Here is an 18,545-nt window from a genome sequence, read left to right on the forward strand (position 1 = left end):
AACTGATACAGCCACTGTGGAAAACAGTATGGACGATACTCAAAAAGCTAAAAATAGGGGTACCTGGGTGGCTCAGTCAGTTGAGTGTCAGACTTTGGCTCAGGTCATGATCTTGCATTTTTTGAGTTTGAGCCCCACATCAGGCTCCCTCCCATCAGCACAGAGCCTGGTTTGGATTCTCTGTCCCCCTCTCTCTGCCCCCCCCGTGGCTTGTGCTCTCCCAAAAAAATAAATATTTTTTAAGAAACTTAAAAATAGAACTACCATATAATTCAGTAATTGTACTACTAGGTATTTAACCCCAAAACACAAAAACACTAATTCATAGGTGTGCCTGTACCCCTGTGTTTATTGCAGCATTATTTACAATAGCTAAACTATGGAAGCAGCCCAAGTGCCCATCAACATTTATGTTTATTCAGCCATAAAATTCCAGAATATTATTCAGCCATAAAAACAAATGAAATCTTGCCATCTGTAACAACATGAATGGAGCTAGAGAATATAATTCTGGCTGAAATAAGTCAGTCAGAAAAAGACAAATATCATATGATTTCACTCATATGTGGAATTCAAGAAACAAAACAAATGAGCAAAGGAAAAAAGAGAGAGGCAAATCAAGAAATGGACTCTTAACTATAGAGAACAAACTGATGGTTTCTAGAGGGGAGGGAGGTGGGTGAAATAGGTGAAGGGGATTAAGAGTGCACTTACCATGATGAGCACTGAATAATGCATAGAATTGTTGAGTCACTATATTGTATACCCGAAACAAATATAACACTGTATGTTAACTATACTGGAATTAAAATTTAAAACTTAATATAAAAAGTTGAGTGTTTTATAGCTTCTTATAGAGCAAGAGATCTGGAAACAATTTTTGAGAATCCATTAATAACCATTGGGCCTTGTCAGCCTTCCCCATTCCTAAGAATGGGGAAGTGTGAGGCTGTGACACGTGTTGGCAGTATTTAGTGGTCTGGTCATCCAAGGAAGTGATTTTGTGTAATTTCAGTTCTACCTCCTCTTATAACCCATCAGCAACTTTTCAAGGCACTTGAGTAAGGTGATTTCTTTGATAGCTCCACTGACACTTGGATTTCATATTGATATTTCTGGAAAATGCTTAGCCTAAAACTCTGTTGGGTATGATTCTACACTGAAACCTGCAAGGGGTTCTACACCCAGCCCTCCATTTATTTCCACTGTTCTTTTAGGCGGAGTTATGTAGCTTTTTAAATGGCGTTTCGTAAGTCTTTTTCTTTTATTATAAAAACTAATTATATTTCTCTATCCTACCTATAAAGAGAAAGTTTCCAACATCACACTGAAATATTACCACTTAAGAATGGGTTAGAGGGGTGCCTGGGTGGCGCAGTCGGTTAAGCGTCCGACTTCAGCCAGGTCACGATCTCGCGGTCCGTGAGTTCGAGCCCCGCATCAGGCTCTGGGCTGATGGCTCAGAGCCTGGAGCCTGTTTCCGATTCTGTGTCTCCCGCTCTCTCTGCCCCTCCCCCGTTCATGCTCTGTCTCTCTCTGTCCCAAAAATAAATAAACGTTGAAAAAAAAAAAAAAAAAAAAAAAAAAAAGAATGGGTTAGAGATTTAGGAACACCCAATACTGACAAGTGGAGCTTTTTTGCTGGGTTTTTCCTGTATAGAATTCCCACTTTCAAGGCCCTGGATCCATTCTATCAATAAGACCAAAGAAAATGTTATAATAATAGCATATTCTATTCAGCTTTGAAAGTTTCCATGTAGTGAAAGCTGTTTCTTTACAACCCATTTTCATAAACCTTGCTTTCAAAACAAAGCTATTGCAAAAAAAGTGGATGGATTAAAAAATGTTAATATACCTTCCCTTTCTTTCTTTCGTTTAGATAAATGATTGTCAATGGCCTGATTTAAATGACTTACGTAATTAATGATTGCAATGTAATGTTTCTGACATAGGTTTCATATGAAAATTGGGCTTATGGAGAACCTAATAATTATCAAAATGTTGAATACTGTGGCGAGTTGAAAGGTGACTCTGGTATGTCCTGGAATGATATTAACTGTGAACATCTTAACAACTGGATTTGCCAGATACAAAAAGGTATGGTAACCTGTCCTCTATTCTGTCTCACATTGGAGAACTAACCTCCTCATATCCCAGTGTTTTCCTTTCATTAGCAGAACCAAACAGACAAAATAACCAAATAAGGGAACTGGCAGGGGCCATCATTTCACAGGATAAGAGTGAAGTCACTGAGCACAGATAAATGTTCCAAAGGAACAGAAGATCAAAAGGCCACCCGGGAATCCTGGATGACAGTCACGTCCTCTAAAATAGTTCCCACGAGCTGTGATTATGGCTCAGGTTCTACAGGGGTGGGAGTGGGTGGGCGTTCTACTCTGTAAGCAGAGTAATACGCATGCTGTTTCTTCTTTGGTATATTCACTCTCTGACCTATGTTAGCCATCCAGTAGGTGAAAGTTTCCCAACATCCGAATATTCTAAATGTTGATTTCTTAAATAAATATTCAACGCAAAGAACAAACACCATTTTGGGGCCCTGATGCTATTATAGCCACTATGTTTATGATTGTCAAAAAGTATCAGTGTATACTTTAAGTCGTGATCTGGGACTCAGAAAGTTCCACGTATCCAAGTCAGGCATTGAGGTCAGAGGATCCAGGTTCTTCTGTTAAGATAAAGGAACAAACAGACCTTCCCTTGAACCACAATATACATAATCTTCCTCATTTTAAAACAGTTTGTGGAACCACATTGCCCTCTGCTGTTGGAGAACCTTGGCTACTGTCCCAACTCCACTGCTAGAGACCCTGGGTTGCTCTCGTGCTGTCTGCTTGTTTTCCTCACTCCTGCATAGATGAGTGCTTTCAAAGTTTTCAGAGTAGAGGAATAAAGAGTGGCCAGTTTTTCTTTAGAAGTCTCCTAGCTACCAATGACTACATAAGTCTCCTTACATGTTATTAGTAACTCTGTTCTTCCAGATGTTAACTACATTAAGCCAAAAGCTGGGTAACCTGATTCCTTTTATCAGATTCCAATGAAGTCCAGATATATCATTAACTCCTTGGAAAGAAAAATATTTCATTTAACTTTTAGGATAAGATACATTTTTTTTTTTTCAACTTTTTTTTTATTTATTTTTGGGACAGAGAGAGACAGAGCATGAACGGGGGAGGGGCAGAGAGAGAGGGAGACACAGAATCGGAAACAGGCTCCAGGCTCTGAGCCATCAGCCCAGAGCCCGACGCGGGGCTCGAACTCACGGACCGCGAGATCGTGACCTGGCTGAAGTCGGACGCTTAACCGACTGCGCCACCCAGGCGCCCCAGGATAAGATACATTTAATAAACATAATATTCTTTGGAAAAAAAACATTTTATAAGTAAATAGTGTATCTTTAATGGCTTCAAATAATGAAATTTTAAGTAAGTCCACAGCTCATTATAAGATGTGTAATTGTCACCCTGACATTTATTAAATATCTTCTACATACCAATAATGCACATAATTTATCCTACCTCTTTACACATACTACTAACTCCTTTTAGCAGTTGACAGAGTTGAAGGTAGGCAATTTAAACCCCAGTTTGATTTGAAACTAGGCTTTCTGATTCTAAAACTCGTGTTCCTTTCTTCCCTTTTGATGACACTATTTGTTGGGTCTGAAAAGTGTCTCCCAATTTCTAGTGGCTATTACTGTACTAATTCTCTTAGCCTTCATTCTTCTCCTCTACAACATGCTAGGGCAACTGAGGAGTAGAAGAGAGGGAGAGAAGGAAGAGCTACATTTTAAGCTGTTTTGACCCACGAAAATAGGAAAATTAGAAGGAGATATGATTGCGGAAGTTCACGCGCACTTTATAATCTGGTTTTCTTTTGTTTTCCAGGACAAACACCAAAACCTGAGCCAACACCAGCTCCTCAAGACAGTAGGTGTTTCCTTATTTCGTGATCTCCACACTGATAGCCTTTTTTGCTCTTTCCTTTCCTTTCCTTCACCCAGGAAGAACAGAGTTCTTAATATCTCTGAGAACCGTGTGGGAGTATGGATCCTTTCCTCCAGACAAATGCTCATAGGCACAAAAGCAAAGCATTTTAATACACTGTGTCAAGGGCTCTTGAATCAAACCCAAGGGCCCAGGTTTTCTCTTTAGTACTCTATTAGTTCCCCATGGCTGCTGTAACAAATTACCACAAAGTTGGTGGCTTCAAGCAAAGCACATTTATTCCCCCTTACAGGTCTGGAGGTCAGAAACAGGAGCTCAGTTTCACTGGGCCAAAATTGGCAAGGCCATGCTTCCTCCCGTGGTTCTAGGGGAGAATCTGATTCCTTGTCTTTACCAACTTCTAGAACTGCATCCCTCGAAGTTAGCTTGTGGCCCCCCTCCTGCACTCTGAAAAACCAGCAATGTAGCAATCTTGCTTCTTTTGTCACGTGGCTTTCTTCTTCTGTAGTCAGATCTCCCTCTTTAAGGATACTTGCGATTACATGAGGGCCCACCCAGATAATCTAGGATAATGGCTACATCTAAATACCCTGAATTTAATCATGATCAACCACGATTTTAATCAAGATGTTTCACTTCTTTGGGTAGATTTGTTTCTAGGTATTTTGTGGGTTTTGGTGCAACTGTAAATGGGATCGATTCCTTGATTTCTCTTTCTGTTGCTTCATTATTGTTGTATAAGAATGCAACTGATTTCTCACAGCTTTCACTTCTTGAACTCAGAACATCATAGGTCCAGGTATGTAAGTTGTGTTTGCCATGTGATCCCTTTGATGAAAGTAGCACTGGGAGTTCTTTTACCCAATGATGATACATAGGACTTAATGGAGAAGATAGAGTTCCAGATCTGGTGCAGAGTGGATCTCTGCCCTTAGGTAATTCAGTCTGTGTTGGGCATAAATATCCTGCTTATTCTGGGCTCTCAGACTTGCTGATACCTTTGACAAAGCTACTCTGCCCTTTTTCCTTTGGTGCGGCACACGTACGAGATTCTTGAATTTGTCGAGGGAAACTTCATCACCCTTTTCCATTCATTTTTCAGATCCGCAAGTCACTGAAGATGGGTGGGTTATCTACAAAGACTACCAGTATTACTTTAGCAAAGAAAAGGAGACCATGGACAACGCCCGAGCATTTTGCAGGAGGAACTTCGGTGATCTTGTTTCTATTCAGAGTGAAAGTAAAAAGAAGTTTCTATGGAAATATGTAAGAACATGATTAATTTAAGAATGAAACAGTGACATGTGATAAGCAAAGATAATATCCACTACCTGTGGATTGTACCCTGTGGTGCAATTTCAAATGAGGGGCTAAATTTCAAGTTTCTAAGGTCAGGGGAAGACATGAATGCCAGAGGAGAGGTGGGTGGTGGCCATAACAGAAATGAATGACCTCATTGCATAGATATTCAATGCAGAATCATAGCATCCAGAAGCAGTTTTTAGTCTCGGCTTGGTAAGGACCCATATGTGATGACTTTGAGTTCACCAACCGGATTTTCAGAGATTATAATTCTTAACTAGTTGTTATGTATCAATCCTGGACCCTCTGATTTAGTTTAGGTTGATTGCTAATTTACAAATCTATCTTAGTTGGACCAAATTGTTGTTAAACGTAAAGCTTGATTATTCATATAAAAATACTGGTTCTTCCAAAATTATCACATAACAGTGAAGCTATAGTTTATTGTTTTCCAAAGGTATTGGCTTAATATTTCTCTTTACAAATCATCATGGCATCCTTGTTGCTTGCCAGAAAGGAGGTAAGAGGGAAAGCAGAAAAAAATACGTTGAATATAATGAAAGAATAAAAAATCATTTGCTTACAAAGGTATTCCAGTGTAGCCTGACCTATCTTTATCTTTGTGGATATATTTTGGTTTGAACTTTTTAGGATATTTCCTAATATTGCACAAATATATATGTGGACAAAGTCTTTCCTTAGATGCAAAATACCAAATGGTTACTTTGTTTTAAAGAATATCTCCAACAACCTAATTACTATAGGCATTTGCTATTGCAGAAAATGACTGAAGGTATTTGCTTTATAAATTCAGGTTCATATATAGTATGCATATTTTTCTTTTTTAAAAAAAATTTTAATGTTTATTCATGTTTGAATGACAGAGAGACACAGAGCACAAGCAGGGGTGGGGCAGAGAGAGAGGGAGGGGGACACAGAATCTGGAGCAGGCTCTAGGCTCTGAGCTGTCAGCACAGAGCCCCATGTGGGGCTCAAACTCATGAACTGCGAGATCATGACCTGAGCCAAAGTTGGACGCTCAACTGACTGAGCCACCCAGGCGCCCCTTTCTTTTTTCTTTTTTTTTAAAAAAGTTAATTTAAGGGATGCCTGGGTGGCTCATTCAGTGTCCAATGTTGGCTAGTGTCATGATCTCACAGTTCATGGGTTCGAGCCCCATGCTGGGCTCTGCGCTGACAGCTCAGAGCCTGGAGCCTACTTTGGATTCTGTGTCTCCCTCTTTCTCTGCCCCTCTCTCCCCTGCTCATGCTCTGTCTCTCTGTCTCTTAAAAAGAAATAAACATTAAAAAAAATTTTTTAAGTAAAAAAAAAAAACTAGAAAAGTTTACTGAAGTAATCTCTACCCCCAATTTGGGGTACAAACTCAGGACCCCAAGATCAAGAGTCAGTCACATGCTCTTCTGGCTGAGGCAGCCAAGTGCCCCAATATTTTTCTTTCTATTTCTATGAAAAACATAACTTTGAATATACCACAAAATTTCTGCATGAATCCCTCCTTAGACAGCAACTCAAATGGGTTGCCTCATTACTAAGTAGGTTTTGTTTAAGAATTTTCTTAGTTCGTAAGTATGGATTGAACTATATGTCAACTTCCATCTTTTAGGTAAACAGGAATGATGCACAACCAGCATATTTTATTGGCTTATTGATCAGCTTGGATAAAAAGTTTATGTAAGTACATCAAAATGAAAACAACTTTGCTTCAGAGGAGGATCTGATAAACATCTCACAGTTATTTTGAGACTTCGGCTTTGCTGAACGCATTTTTAAAAATCCTGCTGACTAGGTGATGGGCATTGAAGAGGGCATATTTTGGGATGAGCACCGGGTGTTGTATGGAAACCAATTTGACAAGAAATTTCATATATTAAAAAAAATAAAAAAAATTTAGATGTATATATATCTATATAAAAAATCCTGCTGAGCTCTCAATCTAAAAAGCGTCTTAAAAAGAAAGCAAAAGAATTTCTTAAAATCCAGTTAAATATTTTGAACATCATAATTCTCAAGTAAACAATTCAAAGTCTGATTTAATCTTGCAAAACTCTGCCTATTTTTGTTTTAGGATGTCATCACATGTTAGTAAGTCACCTGCTAAGGAGATACGTGCTGCGTATATGAGTACCGACTTTACCGTTAAAATTACGATTCCCACTTGGACCATCCTTGGTGCATAGAATTAAAGCGCCCTTTTATGTCGCCCCACTCACTGCTTTAGCAGCCCTACTTTGAAATACCCTTTCAACTGCATGAAATGCTTTCCTTTCAAAGGAATGACTGTACTGTTTTCCATTAGATGCAGGGGCCAGGAAAAGCTACGAGAGGGAGGAAATTAGCACATTTTTGGGGTTTCTTTCCTTGTTCATGAATACACATGTTCTCCTAAGTTTGAAGAACAGATATGTCTTCCTGGCTCGTGTGCAGACGTGTTAGCCACATATGTTCTGCTTGACCCTTATTGCCATTGTTGAGTAAACAGAGACCCAAACTCACACTCCTTAATTTTAAAGATCAGAAATGTTTGATGCTTCTTTGGACAAGCCCCCGTTTTTGTTTTATTTATTTTTTTTTTACATTTATTTATATTTTGAGAGACATAGAGCACAAGTGGGAAAGGGGCAGAGAGAGAAGGAGACACAGAATCCGAAGCAGGCTCCAGGCTCCGAGCTGTCAGCACAGAGCCCGATGCAGGGCTCGAACTCACAAACCGTGAGATCATGACCTGAGCCAAAGTTGGACGCTTAACCAACTGAGCCACCCAGGTGCCCCTGGACAAGCATCCGTTTTAATCATCTCTAAAATGAGAGGGTCGGATTCGATGATCTCTTGCTCTCTTCCCAGCTAACAGTCTCTGAATTTCTGTAATTTGTATAAAATAAGCCTTGGCCTGCATACCCTGGGAGAAACCTAGAATAAACACAAAAATCACACAATGGGCCTTAACGAGAAAGTCTCAATGCTCCGTCTCTCTCTATGGGTGGTTTTCTTTTGTGGGAATCCTGTCTAATCAGCACTGCGAGAGATGTTTGCTTCTGGCTACTTCCAGAGCAACTGGGATCTCCATTTCCTCTCTCGCTTCAAGACTAAAGGTAGCTTCTTCCAGGGAGGGAAAAGAAGACAGACTGTCCAAAGCCCTGGGTTGCCGCAGAGGAGCACAATGGCCCGGGAATCACCGGCTCCTCAGAGTTTTTCTGCTAGTCTTTCTAGAATCCTCTCTTCTGTTTGCTTCCAATCCTGTGCTCTGTGCATCTTCACTGACTCAGGTGTTCCCTCACGCTAGGCTGTAACCAATTATCCCGATGTTTGGATTATTATTGCTAAGGGCCTGAATTTTTTCTTTCAGTTGGATGGACGGAAGCAAAGTGGATTATGTGTCTTGGGCCACAGGTGAACCGAATTTTGCAAACGACGATGAAAATTGTGTGACCATGTATTCAAATTCAGGTAGACAACATAACCATCGTCTTGAATCTGCCTCATGGTGCGATGTGTCTTTTGCTACATCCCTAGCCTAAAAGTAGCAAGTTGTGCCCTTACATCAGGCAAGAAGAGCAGAAGAAATACTTTAAGTCTCAGCGGCATAACTGTTAGTTGGCTTAGTTGGCGAGGAGAATGTGTGCTTCACATGTGCTCTAATAAAGGACACTATCTTGTCACTTATTTTAGGAAACATTTTTTTTTTTTTTATGTTTTGATTTGAGCAGAATATCCAGAGGGTTTATCTGTCTCCATTATCTCTCTCCACATCTTTGTCTGTAAAATGAGAATAGTGACCAGAACTTGTGTGTTGTTGAGAGAATTAAAGATATGATATTTCTAAACCACTAAACAAATGCTTGGTATCTATAAGTTTAGATACGATTAGATTATTATCTTTAGCTGTTAATCGCTGTTTAGATAATATGTCTGAAACATCAAGTGTATTCTGGGCTCGTAGGAAGCTCTCCATAAAGTTGAACTATTATCGGGACGCCTGAGTGGCTCAGTTATTTAAGTGTCTGACTCTTGATTTTGGCACAGGTCATGATCCCAGGGTTGTGGGATCAAGCCCCACATCAGGCTCTGCTGAGCGGGCAGCCTGCTTAAGATTCTTTGTCTCTCTTTCTCCCTCTGCCCCTCTCTCCCGCTTGTGCTCTCTCTCTCTAAAATAAAACAACAAAATAAAATAAAACAAAGCTGAACTATTGTTAGTTTAAGTGAAAGAACAAAAGGGTACGGCATAGATCTTTCTAGTTACTTGTGTAAAAATGGTGTTGTAATCTAAGCCATTTCTGAGAATCCTTACAAAACATAATGCATTTTATTTAAAAAAGAGTGTTTTTAAGTGCAAATATGTAAATCTAATTTAGCTATTTTGTCCTCTGCCAGGGTTTTGGAATGACATTAATTGTGGTTATCCAAATGCCTTCATTTGCCAGCGGCACAACAGCAGCATCAATGCCACGGTCATTCCTACCGTGCCTGCAGTCCCAGGAGGTTGTAAGGAAGGCTGGAATTTTTACAATAACAAGGTACGAAAACAATTAGCGGTAGTCTTGGCATCGATCGATGTGGAGAGTGACAGTGCAAACTTTTCAGCTGAAAGTTAACTTTCGCTTACCTAGTCCCTTGAGAAAATTTTAGGCAAGAATAGATGAAGGTTTCCCTGTGGAAATTGAGAGTATGCTTGAAGGATCCAGATAGATGTGCCCTTTGTTACAAGGAAAAAACACACTTTGCAAAGGAAGTCCGTGGGTGATGAAACTAACTTAACCTTCTGGATCTCTGTTGGGTGATGAGAAAATGTATATTTAGCGTCGATCTGCATGAATAATTTAAATTTCTTTAGGGCAAACACTGTTATCTTGACTTAGTCCCTATTTTTGTCTTCCCTCCAAGTGTTTCAAAATCTTTGGATTTGTTGAAGAAGAAAGAAAAAATTGGCAAGAGGCACGAAAAGCTTGCATAGGATTTGGGGGCAATCTGGTATCGATCCGCAATGACAAAGAACAAGGTATGCAGACCATTGTACAATCAGTGATGCGCTTCAATATGTAACATTTTCCCGCTGATGATAGTAAATGATATTTTGGTTTTTGACGAGGCAGGGGAGAAAACCCAAACACATGTGGAGAACTATTTTTCAGTTGTAGGGAGCCTGCTGGGCATTTAACATAGAAAGTCCCTTTTGGGGCACCTGGGTGGCTCAGTCGGTTGAGCCTCTGACTCTTGATTTCAGCTCAGGTCGTGATCCCAGGGTTGTGGGGTCGAGACCCGGATCAGGCTGCACACTAACCATGGAGACTGCTTAAGATTCCCTTTCTTTCTCTCTTCCTCTGCCCCTCTCCCCTGCTCTCATGCATGCTCTCTCTCTCTCTCTCAAATTAAAAACAAAAAAAGTCCCTTTTCATTGTTAATGACAACTCTGTGAAGTAGGTTATCATCAGCCCATTTGTGATTTGTGTTCAGGCAGTCTGCTGGTAAGCAGGAGGGTTGGGAGTCAAACTGGCTATTCCCACTTAGACGCTATTCTTTTTCCACCAAGCCAGTTTGTTCCCCAAAGAGCCAAAGTAGAGAGTAGTTCTAGGAGTGAAATGGAAAATTGTTAAAATTAACTCCTAGAAAGTTCACTCCTAGAGCTAGTCTCTACTTTCACTCCTAGAACTACCCCTACAGCAGTAAATGGAAATTATAATGTTTTTTTATTGATGTTTATTTACTTATTTATTTAAAAAAATTTTTTTAAGGTTTATTCATTTTTCAGAGACAGAGAGAGCGTGAGCAGAGGAGGAGCAGAGAGAGAGGGAGACAGAATCCAAAACAGGCTCCAGGCTCTGAGCTGTCAGCACAGAGCCCGATGTGGGGCCTGAACCCACAGACAGTGAGATCATGACCTGAGCTGAAGTAGGATGCCTAACCGACTGAGCCACCCAGGCGCCCCAACGTGTATTTATTTTTGAGACAGAGAGAGACAGAGTGCGGGCAGGGGAGGGGCAGAGAGAGGGAGACACAGAGTCTGAAGCAGGCTCCAGGCCTGTCTGAATTCGGATTCTGTCTCTCTCTCTCTCTGCTCCTCCCCTGCACATGCTCTGTCTCTCTGTCTCTGAAAAATGAATAAACCTTAAAAAATTTTTTAAATAAATAAGTAAATAAACATCAATAAAAAACATTTTAAAATGCACTAAAACTAATTTTTAGATATGAACTTTGAACAAATTGAGGAAAAATTTTTAATAAAACATAAGGGTAAACAACTGCTTTGAAGAACAATGAAGGGAAAAACGCGTCATATCCATTGAGCGGATTGTTAAAACTTACTATACTGTTGACACGAGAAAGACGCTTGACTACTTTCGCATGGTCTCTTCATGGCCACCTTACCTGAAATAGATGCTAAGTTAAATAAGTGAGCCACCACTTTAAGGGGGATGCTGGCCACTGACAGGCCAGGCAGATGAAGAAACCAAATTGCTGGAGGATTTGGAAGCCACCACAGGCAGCAAGTGAGGCATGTTTGAAAGACCTTCATCTTTCACAGCCTGAAAAAGACAGGATATGGACCCGTGTGGTTCTGGAAGGAAGATTTAACACCAATGAATGGCAATTATAAAGAAATAGGCCTAGGCTCAAAATTGGGAGGCCATTCTAAGAATTAGAATGGATTAGGGGCGTCTGGGTGGCTTAGTTGGTTGAGTGTCAGACTTTGGCTTGGGTCACGATCTCAAGGTTCGTGGGTTCGAGCCCCACGTTGGGCACACTGCTTCGGATCCTCTGTCCCTCCCCTGCTCGCTCTGTCTCTCAAAAATAAATGAACATTAAAAAAAAAAGGAACTAATTAAATGGGCTGCTTTGTGAATTCGCTAAAGGACTGTGAAAATGCTTACATTGGAAAGTTCTTATTTGGATGCTATAGACTCTAGCATATAGTCTACATAGTGATTGGTACATAGCATGAAAGATGGTTAATAAGTGTTTGTATGAATGAATTTATGTGGGTTGTTAAGGGGGAGATGAGGCACTAGATAATTTCTAAGTTCCCTCTTGGTTCTGAAATCCTTTGACTTCCAAAATCATGGTACCTCTCAGAAAACATAAGAAAGAAGAAAGACACAGGAACCCAAATGGCACTCTCTCAAATGTTTCCTTTATTCCACAAAGGCTGCTGTGTGCTCTCTGGGAACATATTATCATGTCATATGATAAATCAACCAGGGTTTCGCTGAGAACCTTTGTTGAGAACCAAGTGCAGCAACTTTCCAGACACGGAAAGAAAAGGGTCAAACCGTAGCACACGATAAAAACATTTTAAGAATATAATATTCATATTTCTCTAACTGGCCTACCACATTTTGGGCTTAGCTACCCGGCGGAGAAACACAAGAATTGACTTCTTCTCTTAACCACAAAGTGCTGATTCCTGGCATAACAGAATTAGAACCTGGGTAATAGAGACGTGCAGAAGGAAACAATTTTCAGATAAAATAACATTATTCCTGGCAAAGCAAGCACACGTTGTTGAATTCTTATTTGTGGTTGTTGGCAGAAAAAGAAGTCAGGGCTAAAACACTGGCAGGTAGTTAGTTCTTTTCCACATTATTTCAAGTCAGGGTTGGGAAAGGTTATGATCTTGTTTAGGAAATAAAATAAAACCAAAGTAAATACCTTGCCATGCTCTCTTCTGTCTCTGAAAAATGTTGGAAGAAAAAAAAAATTTTTTTTTTTTTTTTACCTTTAGTTGAGAAATAAGCAAAAATCTCTGAGCTGAGTACTCACTGCCTCTGCTACTCGGCAGAATAACCATGGAGTAGTAGCCCTTCCATGGAATTACTTGTTCATGAATAAACAGATCGTTGTGTCTCTTTGGGCTTCTCTCTATTTTGCATTTTTTAGTAAAACCCCAGTGCACAGTCAGTCAGTATCCTCTTTGCATTCAGGAGTCGCGTTCAAGCGTAAGGGTGTGGAAATTGTTCTGGAGAGTCGGTGTTCATCCACCTGGGCAATCATGACTCCTGGCTGGGAGGTTGCTAGCTGTGGAAGGTGGCCGCACCGTGTGGGAGGCGGAGGAAGGGCAAGTGGACAGGGGTTGGGGCACCTGTGCCTTTCAGCCTTTTCCAGCTTCTGAATATTTGCCCCCATCCCCTCTCACTGCCACAGAATTGGGAAAGAAGCAAAAGGCCACGTTTGTTCTTCGTTCTCTGAATTGTTCTAGATCTTCTCTCCTAATGACGTGAGTGCTTAGCATCCAGTTACCCCCCTGGGTCCAAGCACACTTAGCGGATGGCCCCTGACCCCTAGCAGTTGCTGCCCAGAAGGAGTTTCAATTGGGTAGTTCTTTGGGCTCGGAAACCCAAAGTAGCGAGAATTTGACAGCCTAACGCTTCTCGTTTTGACAAGTAGTTTTCATTTTCAAAATTTTCTGGATTAAGAGCTCTCTTTGCCCCCTAGTTATTATAATTAGATCATCTTATTTAAAAAAATCACAACACCCGATAACTCATAAGATGACTGTGTATGAATTAGAAACAATACCTCTTCCTGCAGAAGGCAGGCAGTCACCCCCAGATCGGGGTGTATGAAACGGAGAGCCGTGCATGGGATGGGCTTGAGCCACCCTTTCCTCACTGCCATTGGGCAGGGCACAGCCCGGACAGCTATCTGCCCTGGCCCGGAGAAGAACCTAGACCCGTATGACGCAAAACTTGCCAAAGTACAAAACTGAAATGTTAAAGTGATTTTAAGGTTAGACTGTGTTTGTTTTCATGGTAAGTACTTTTAAATAATAAAGATGTTAATCATGGATTCAGTATTTTAAAATTCTGTATTTTGAATACTTTCCATATGTGGAGTATTTTCCCCCCAGGTTTTAAAAGTATCTTGTGCAACTTTTCTTTAAAAGTATCTTGTGCAACTTTTCTTTCAGCATTTCTCACCTATCACATGAAGGACTCCAAGTTTAATGCCTGGACTGGGCTGAATGATGTGAATTCAGAGCACACGTTCCTGTGGACGGATGGTCGAGGAGTTCACTATACAAACTGGGGGAAAGGTTACCCTGGTGGGAGAAGGAGCAGTCTGTCCTACGAAGATGTAAATATCCGTTTCAGGTCACCTCTCCGTATACTGTCAGCCTGCTTCATCATATTAGTGATGAGTCTTCTTTGACAATCTACCAGAGTTCCCCCTGATCTGGTTCATTCTTGCAGTTTTTAAGTGTTTCAGACTGAGCCAGCCTTGAGAGAAGGAGTATAAATTGAATTCAGAACTCTTCAGCTCATGGGGCAGCTGGTGGGGATCCCAAGGGATGGCCAAGCCGGCTCCACTCTGGGTCTCTGTTGTAGTCATGATGTGCACTTGAGCCCAGAGTTATCAACTTTATTTGTACCAGCTGCTTGTAAATTCTTGATGCTTGTAGTGTTGAGGGTTTATGCCCAGTACCTACTACTACTAAAGATCCCATCCTCATCATTATCATGACTGAGCTGCCATTTGTAGACTGCTTGCTACGTGCCAAACAGTGCCCTAGGTGCTCTTGTACGTTAACCTAAGAGACAGATGATTGTTTCTTTATTTTAGTGCTTTTAATCTTGTATCACTGAATAGTCAACTGGTCAATATTAAACAGCACACTAGGCATTGAGAAAAACATGAGCAAAAGACTGTGTTCTTACCTTAAAGAAGCTTACACTTATGTTAGACCTCAAGTCTTTTTTTTTTTTTAATTTTTTTTAACATTTCATTTTTGAGGGACAGAGACAGATCGTGAGTGGGGGAGGGGCAGAAAGCGCGGGAGACACAGAATCTGAAGCAGGCTCCAGGCTCTGAGCTGTCAGCACAGAGTCCGACGCGGGGCTCCAACCCACGAACCGTGAGATCATGACCTGAGCCGAAGTCAGATGCTTAACCGACTGAGCCACCCAGGTGCCCCTTAGACCGCAAGTCTTATATGGGAAAGAAGATAGTAAGGAATGCAAGTGTATAATGTCAGGATCCCTTATAAAGCCCTGTGTAGTTAGCAGGAAAGAACTTACTATGGGATGGAGTGATCTAATCAGTAAACACTTACATGGGGAGACTTTCATCTGATGCAGAGAAGGAGCACGAGAAAGAATCAGTGAGGGCTCTTTTCCTTAAGAGGTTTGAGACAATGATCCAGAAGTTAGGTGAGGGTTGGGGAAGGCCATGCTAAGTGAGTGAAGCAAGTTAACTCTTCAAGAAAAAGGTACCACGTGGGTTTGGGCAGGAGTAAATAGCTCTGGTAAAGCAGGGCTTTTATGCAGAAAAAAAGTAGGAGAAAACTTTGAAATGTTGCAAGCAGAATTTAGAGAAATTTAAATGCCCCCGGAATGAGTTTGGCTTTGTCAGACAGGCAGCAAGAAAAGGTTAGAGGAGAAAAATGATCTGATCAAAATGGTGTGTTTGTGATTAATTTGGTAGCTCTGTGTAGGGTACCTAGTGGTTTTCTGTGGAGAAATTCCTTGAATCTTCATTTACATACATGAGGGCTAAAAACTTACTGAAGAAGATGAAGCAGAATGGAGTGATAGGGGATTTGCTGGGAACAATTTCTGGATGAGAGGTGAATTTTGTGTAAAGCACACACACACACACAAATCATTACGGCCCAAGTTTCCTTTTTTGTCTTGGGAACCTAAAGACAAGCAGAAACAACAAAAACAAAATTTGTAATCTCACCACCCAGGAAAAAACACTGTTCATCTTTCGTCGAATTTGTTTCTAGACGTTTTCTGAGCGCAAAATATAAAGTCGATTGCACGGAAATGGAATCAAAACACACAGACTGTGTTGTTACAATTTTAGGAACTTGAGAGGATTAAATACAGTGTGATCGAGAGGGTGGGAGAGAACTCTTCGTGCGCATTTTGTGGCGGAAACATGCTTGCTGTGTCCAGGCTTTCTGGAGCAAAGCACAGGCTGTAAGCCAGGGTAACAAAGATAAGAAGAGCTAAGGAGGAAGATGGGGATGATAATGATGGCCCATCTACGTGTCGGACGGGGAGTTCCTGGGAGTTGAAGCTCATTATTCGAACTGACAGGTTCAAGAAGCCCAACATGTGATAAGTCAAAATCTTCACCTGACATGGGATGAAAACTTTGGCAGGTGCAGATTTCATGACTTTATGACTTGCTTTGGCTCATAGACCATCCTATGGAAGCTAGATAGTGCAAACATATCCACAACACAGAATAGAGAACTCTTTCCAGCCTGGCGTACTTCCCTGTAAGATCGCAAATAAGATGTGAAACTTTCTAGCTCTACCCCGGCAATTTGTTCTGAATCCATAATGATGCTTTTATAAATTAAATTAGCAATGAAAAATATAGATTATACTTATTTCCCTTTAACAGCAGGACACCTATTCTGGGGGTTGAATCAGGGGAATTTATGTGGAGAAGATATTGTATTCTCCTGACATTTGGTTGCTAAATTTTGATAGAGATTAATAGAATTTCTGATAGCAAAATTTCTCAGACCTGTCTCTAAACTTACCCAAATCTACCAGGTTGTTAATTAAAAATAGCAAGAGTTCACTGTGCGAGATCCACGTGGAAAGTGCGAGCAGGTGCATGGAAAGTAATGAGCAATTGAACATACTGTAAATGAAATAGGGTGATGAAGGGGCGCCTGGGTGGCTCAGTTGGTTAAGCATCCGACTTCAGCTCAGGTCATGATCTCACGGCTTGTGGGTTCGAGCCCCGCATCGGGCTCTGTGCTGATGGCTCAGAGCCTGGAGCTGCTTCGGATTCTGTGTCTCCCCTCTCTCTGCCCCTCCCCTCGCCCCAAATAAATAATGAAACATCAAAAAATATATAAAAAAATAGGATGATTAAATTTGGAGGTTAGGAATGATGGATTTTTTTGGCTCATTAATGAATTGATTTAACAATTACTGCTTCACACTCCTTTTTTTCCCACTTTCTCCATAAATGTACAGGCTGACTGTGTTGTTATTATTGGTGGGAAATCAAGGGATGCAGGAAAATGGATGGATGACACGTGTGACAGTAGGCGGGGCTACATATGCCAAACACTTCCTGGTAAGTTCTACCAAACCTCGCCTGCCCACGAGAGCTGGGGTTATTTAATATTTCTTATAAAATATTAAACCTTGAAAATATTAAAATTGAGAACCTTCTTCTCAATTTTACTGTGAACACTAGACTGCTCTAAAAACATAAAATTTTATTTAAAGAATAAATAAATTTATTTAAAATAAATAAATATATAAATAAATTTATTTAAAATAAATAAATATATAAATAAATTTATTTAAAATAAATAAATATATAAATAAATTTATTTAAAATAAATAAATATATAAATAAATAAATTTATCTAAAATTTATTTAAAGAATGGCACCTTGACAGGTTTGTTTCTCACCTCAATCCATGGATGCCCATCATATATGCCTCCTTGGTTCTATATTCTCTGCCTTTAAAAAGGTAGATCTCGGGGCGCCTGGGTGGCTCAGTCGGTTAAGCAGCCGACTTCAGCTCAGGTCATAATCTTGCGGTCCGTGAGTTCGAGCCCCGTGTTGGGCTCTGTGCTGACAGCTTACAGCCTGGAGCCTGTTTCAGATTCTGTGTCTCCCTCTCTCTGACCCTCCCCCGTTCATGCTCTCTCTCTATCTCAAAAATAAATAAACGTTAAAAAAAAAATTTAAAAAAAATGTAGATCTCGAGGTGCCTGGGTGGCTTACTTGGTTAAGTGGCTGACTCTTGGCTTGGCTCAGGTCATGATTTCATGGTTCATGAGATCGAGCCCCATGTCAGGCTCTGCACCGAAAGCACACAGTCTGCTTGGGATTCTCTCTCTCTTTTTCTTTCCGTCCCCCCGCTGCTCATGCTTGCTCATTCTCAAAATAAATAAAAGAAACTTTAAAAGAAACATAGATCTCTCTCTTTTTAAAGCTGTAATTTTTAAGGAATCTCTACACCGAACGTGGGGCTCAAACTCACACCCCCAAGATCAAGAGTTAATTCATTACGAACTGAGCCATGCAGGAGCCCCTAAAAATGTAGATATCTGCTTTGCGTGTCATTGTTTATCCTAGGAAGCCCTACTATCATTTAGTGAAAATAAAACAGAAAATGTGCATATGTACTGAGAATCAGGATGATGGTTGTATGCACTTTATGGCTGTTTCCAGTGAAACAAGAATACAATTATCTAGCTCCACAGAAAGAGGACCAACAATGAAAGGTGGTTTAGAGATGAGGGAGGGGATAGCGTGGGCTGCTACCATCCTAAGAACAAT

General features: G+C 40.6%; 1 protein-coding gene across 1 annotated transcript in view; it reads left to right on the forward strand.

Annotated features, from left to right (window-relative positions):
* MRC1 (mannose receptor C-type 1) overlaps nt 1-18,545 on the forward strand; it is a 105,561-nt gene that overhangs the window by 71,481 nt on the left and 15,535 nt on the right. Inside the window, exons 15-23 of the mRNA XM_045462925.1 lie at nt 1,953-2,097; nt 3,906-3,947; nt 5,068-5,231; nt 6,892-6,959; nt 8,632-8,732; nt 9,657-9,799; nt 10,167-10,281; nt 14,188-14,354; nt 17,222-17,324. Of these exons, the coding sequence (XP_045318881.1) occupies nt 1,953-2,097; nt 3,906-3,947; nt 5,068-5,231; nt 6,892-6,959; nt 8,632-8,732; nt 9,657-9,799; nt 10,167-10,281; nt 14,188-14,354; nt 17,222-17,324 (1,048 nt within the window). The remainder of the gene's footprint in view (nt 1-1,952; nt 2,098-3,905; nt 3,948-5,067; nt 5,232-6,891; nt 6,960-8,631; nt 8,733-9,656; nt 9,800-10,166; nt 10,282-14,187; nt 14,355-17,221; nt 17,325-18,545) is intronic.

The sequence above is a fragment of the Leopardus geoffroyi genome, chromosome B4 (assembly GCF_018350155.1).
Source record: "Leopardus geoffroyi isolate Oge1 chromosome B4, O.geoffroyi_Oge1_pat1.0, whole genome shotgun sequence".
NCBI classification, from domain to species: Eukaryota; Metazoa; Chordata; class Mammalia; order Carnivora; family Felidae; genus Leopardus; species Leopardus geoffroyi.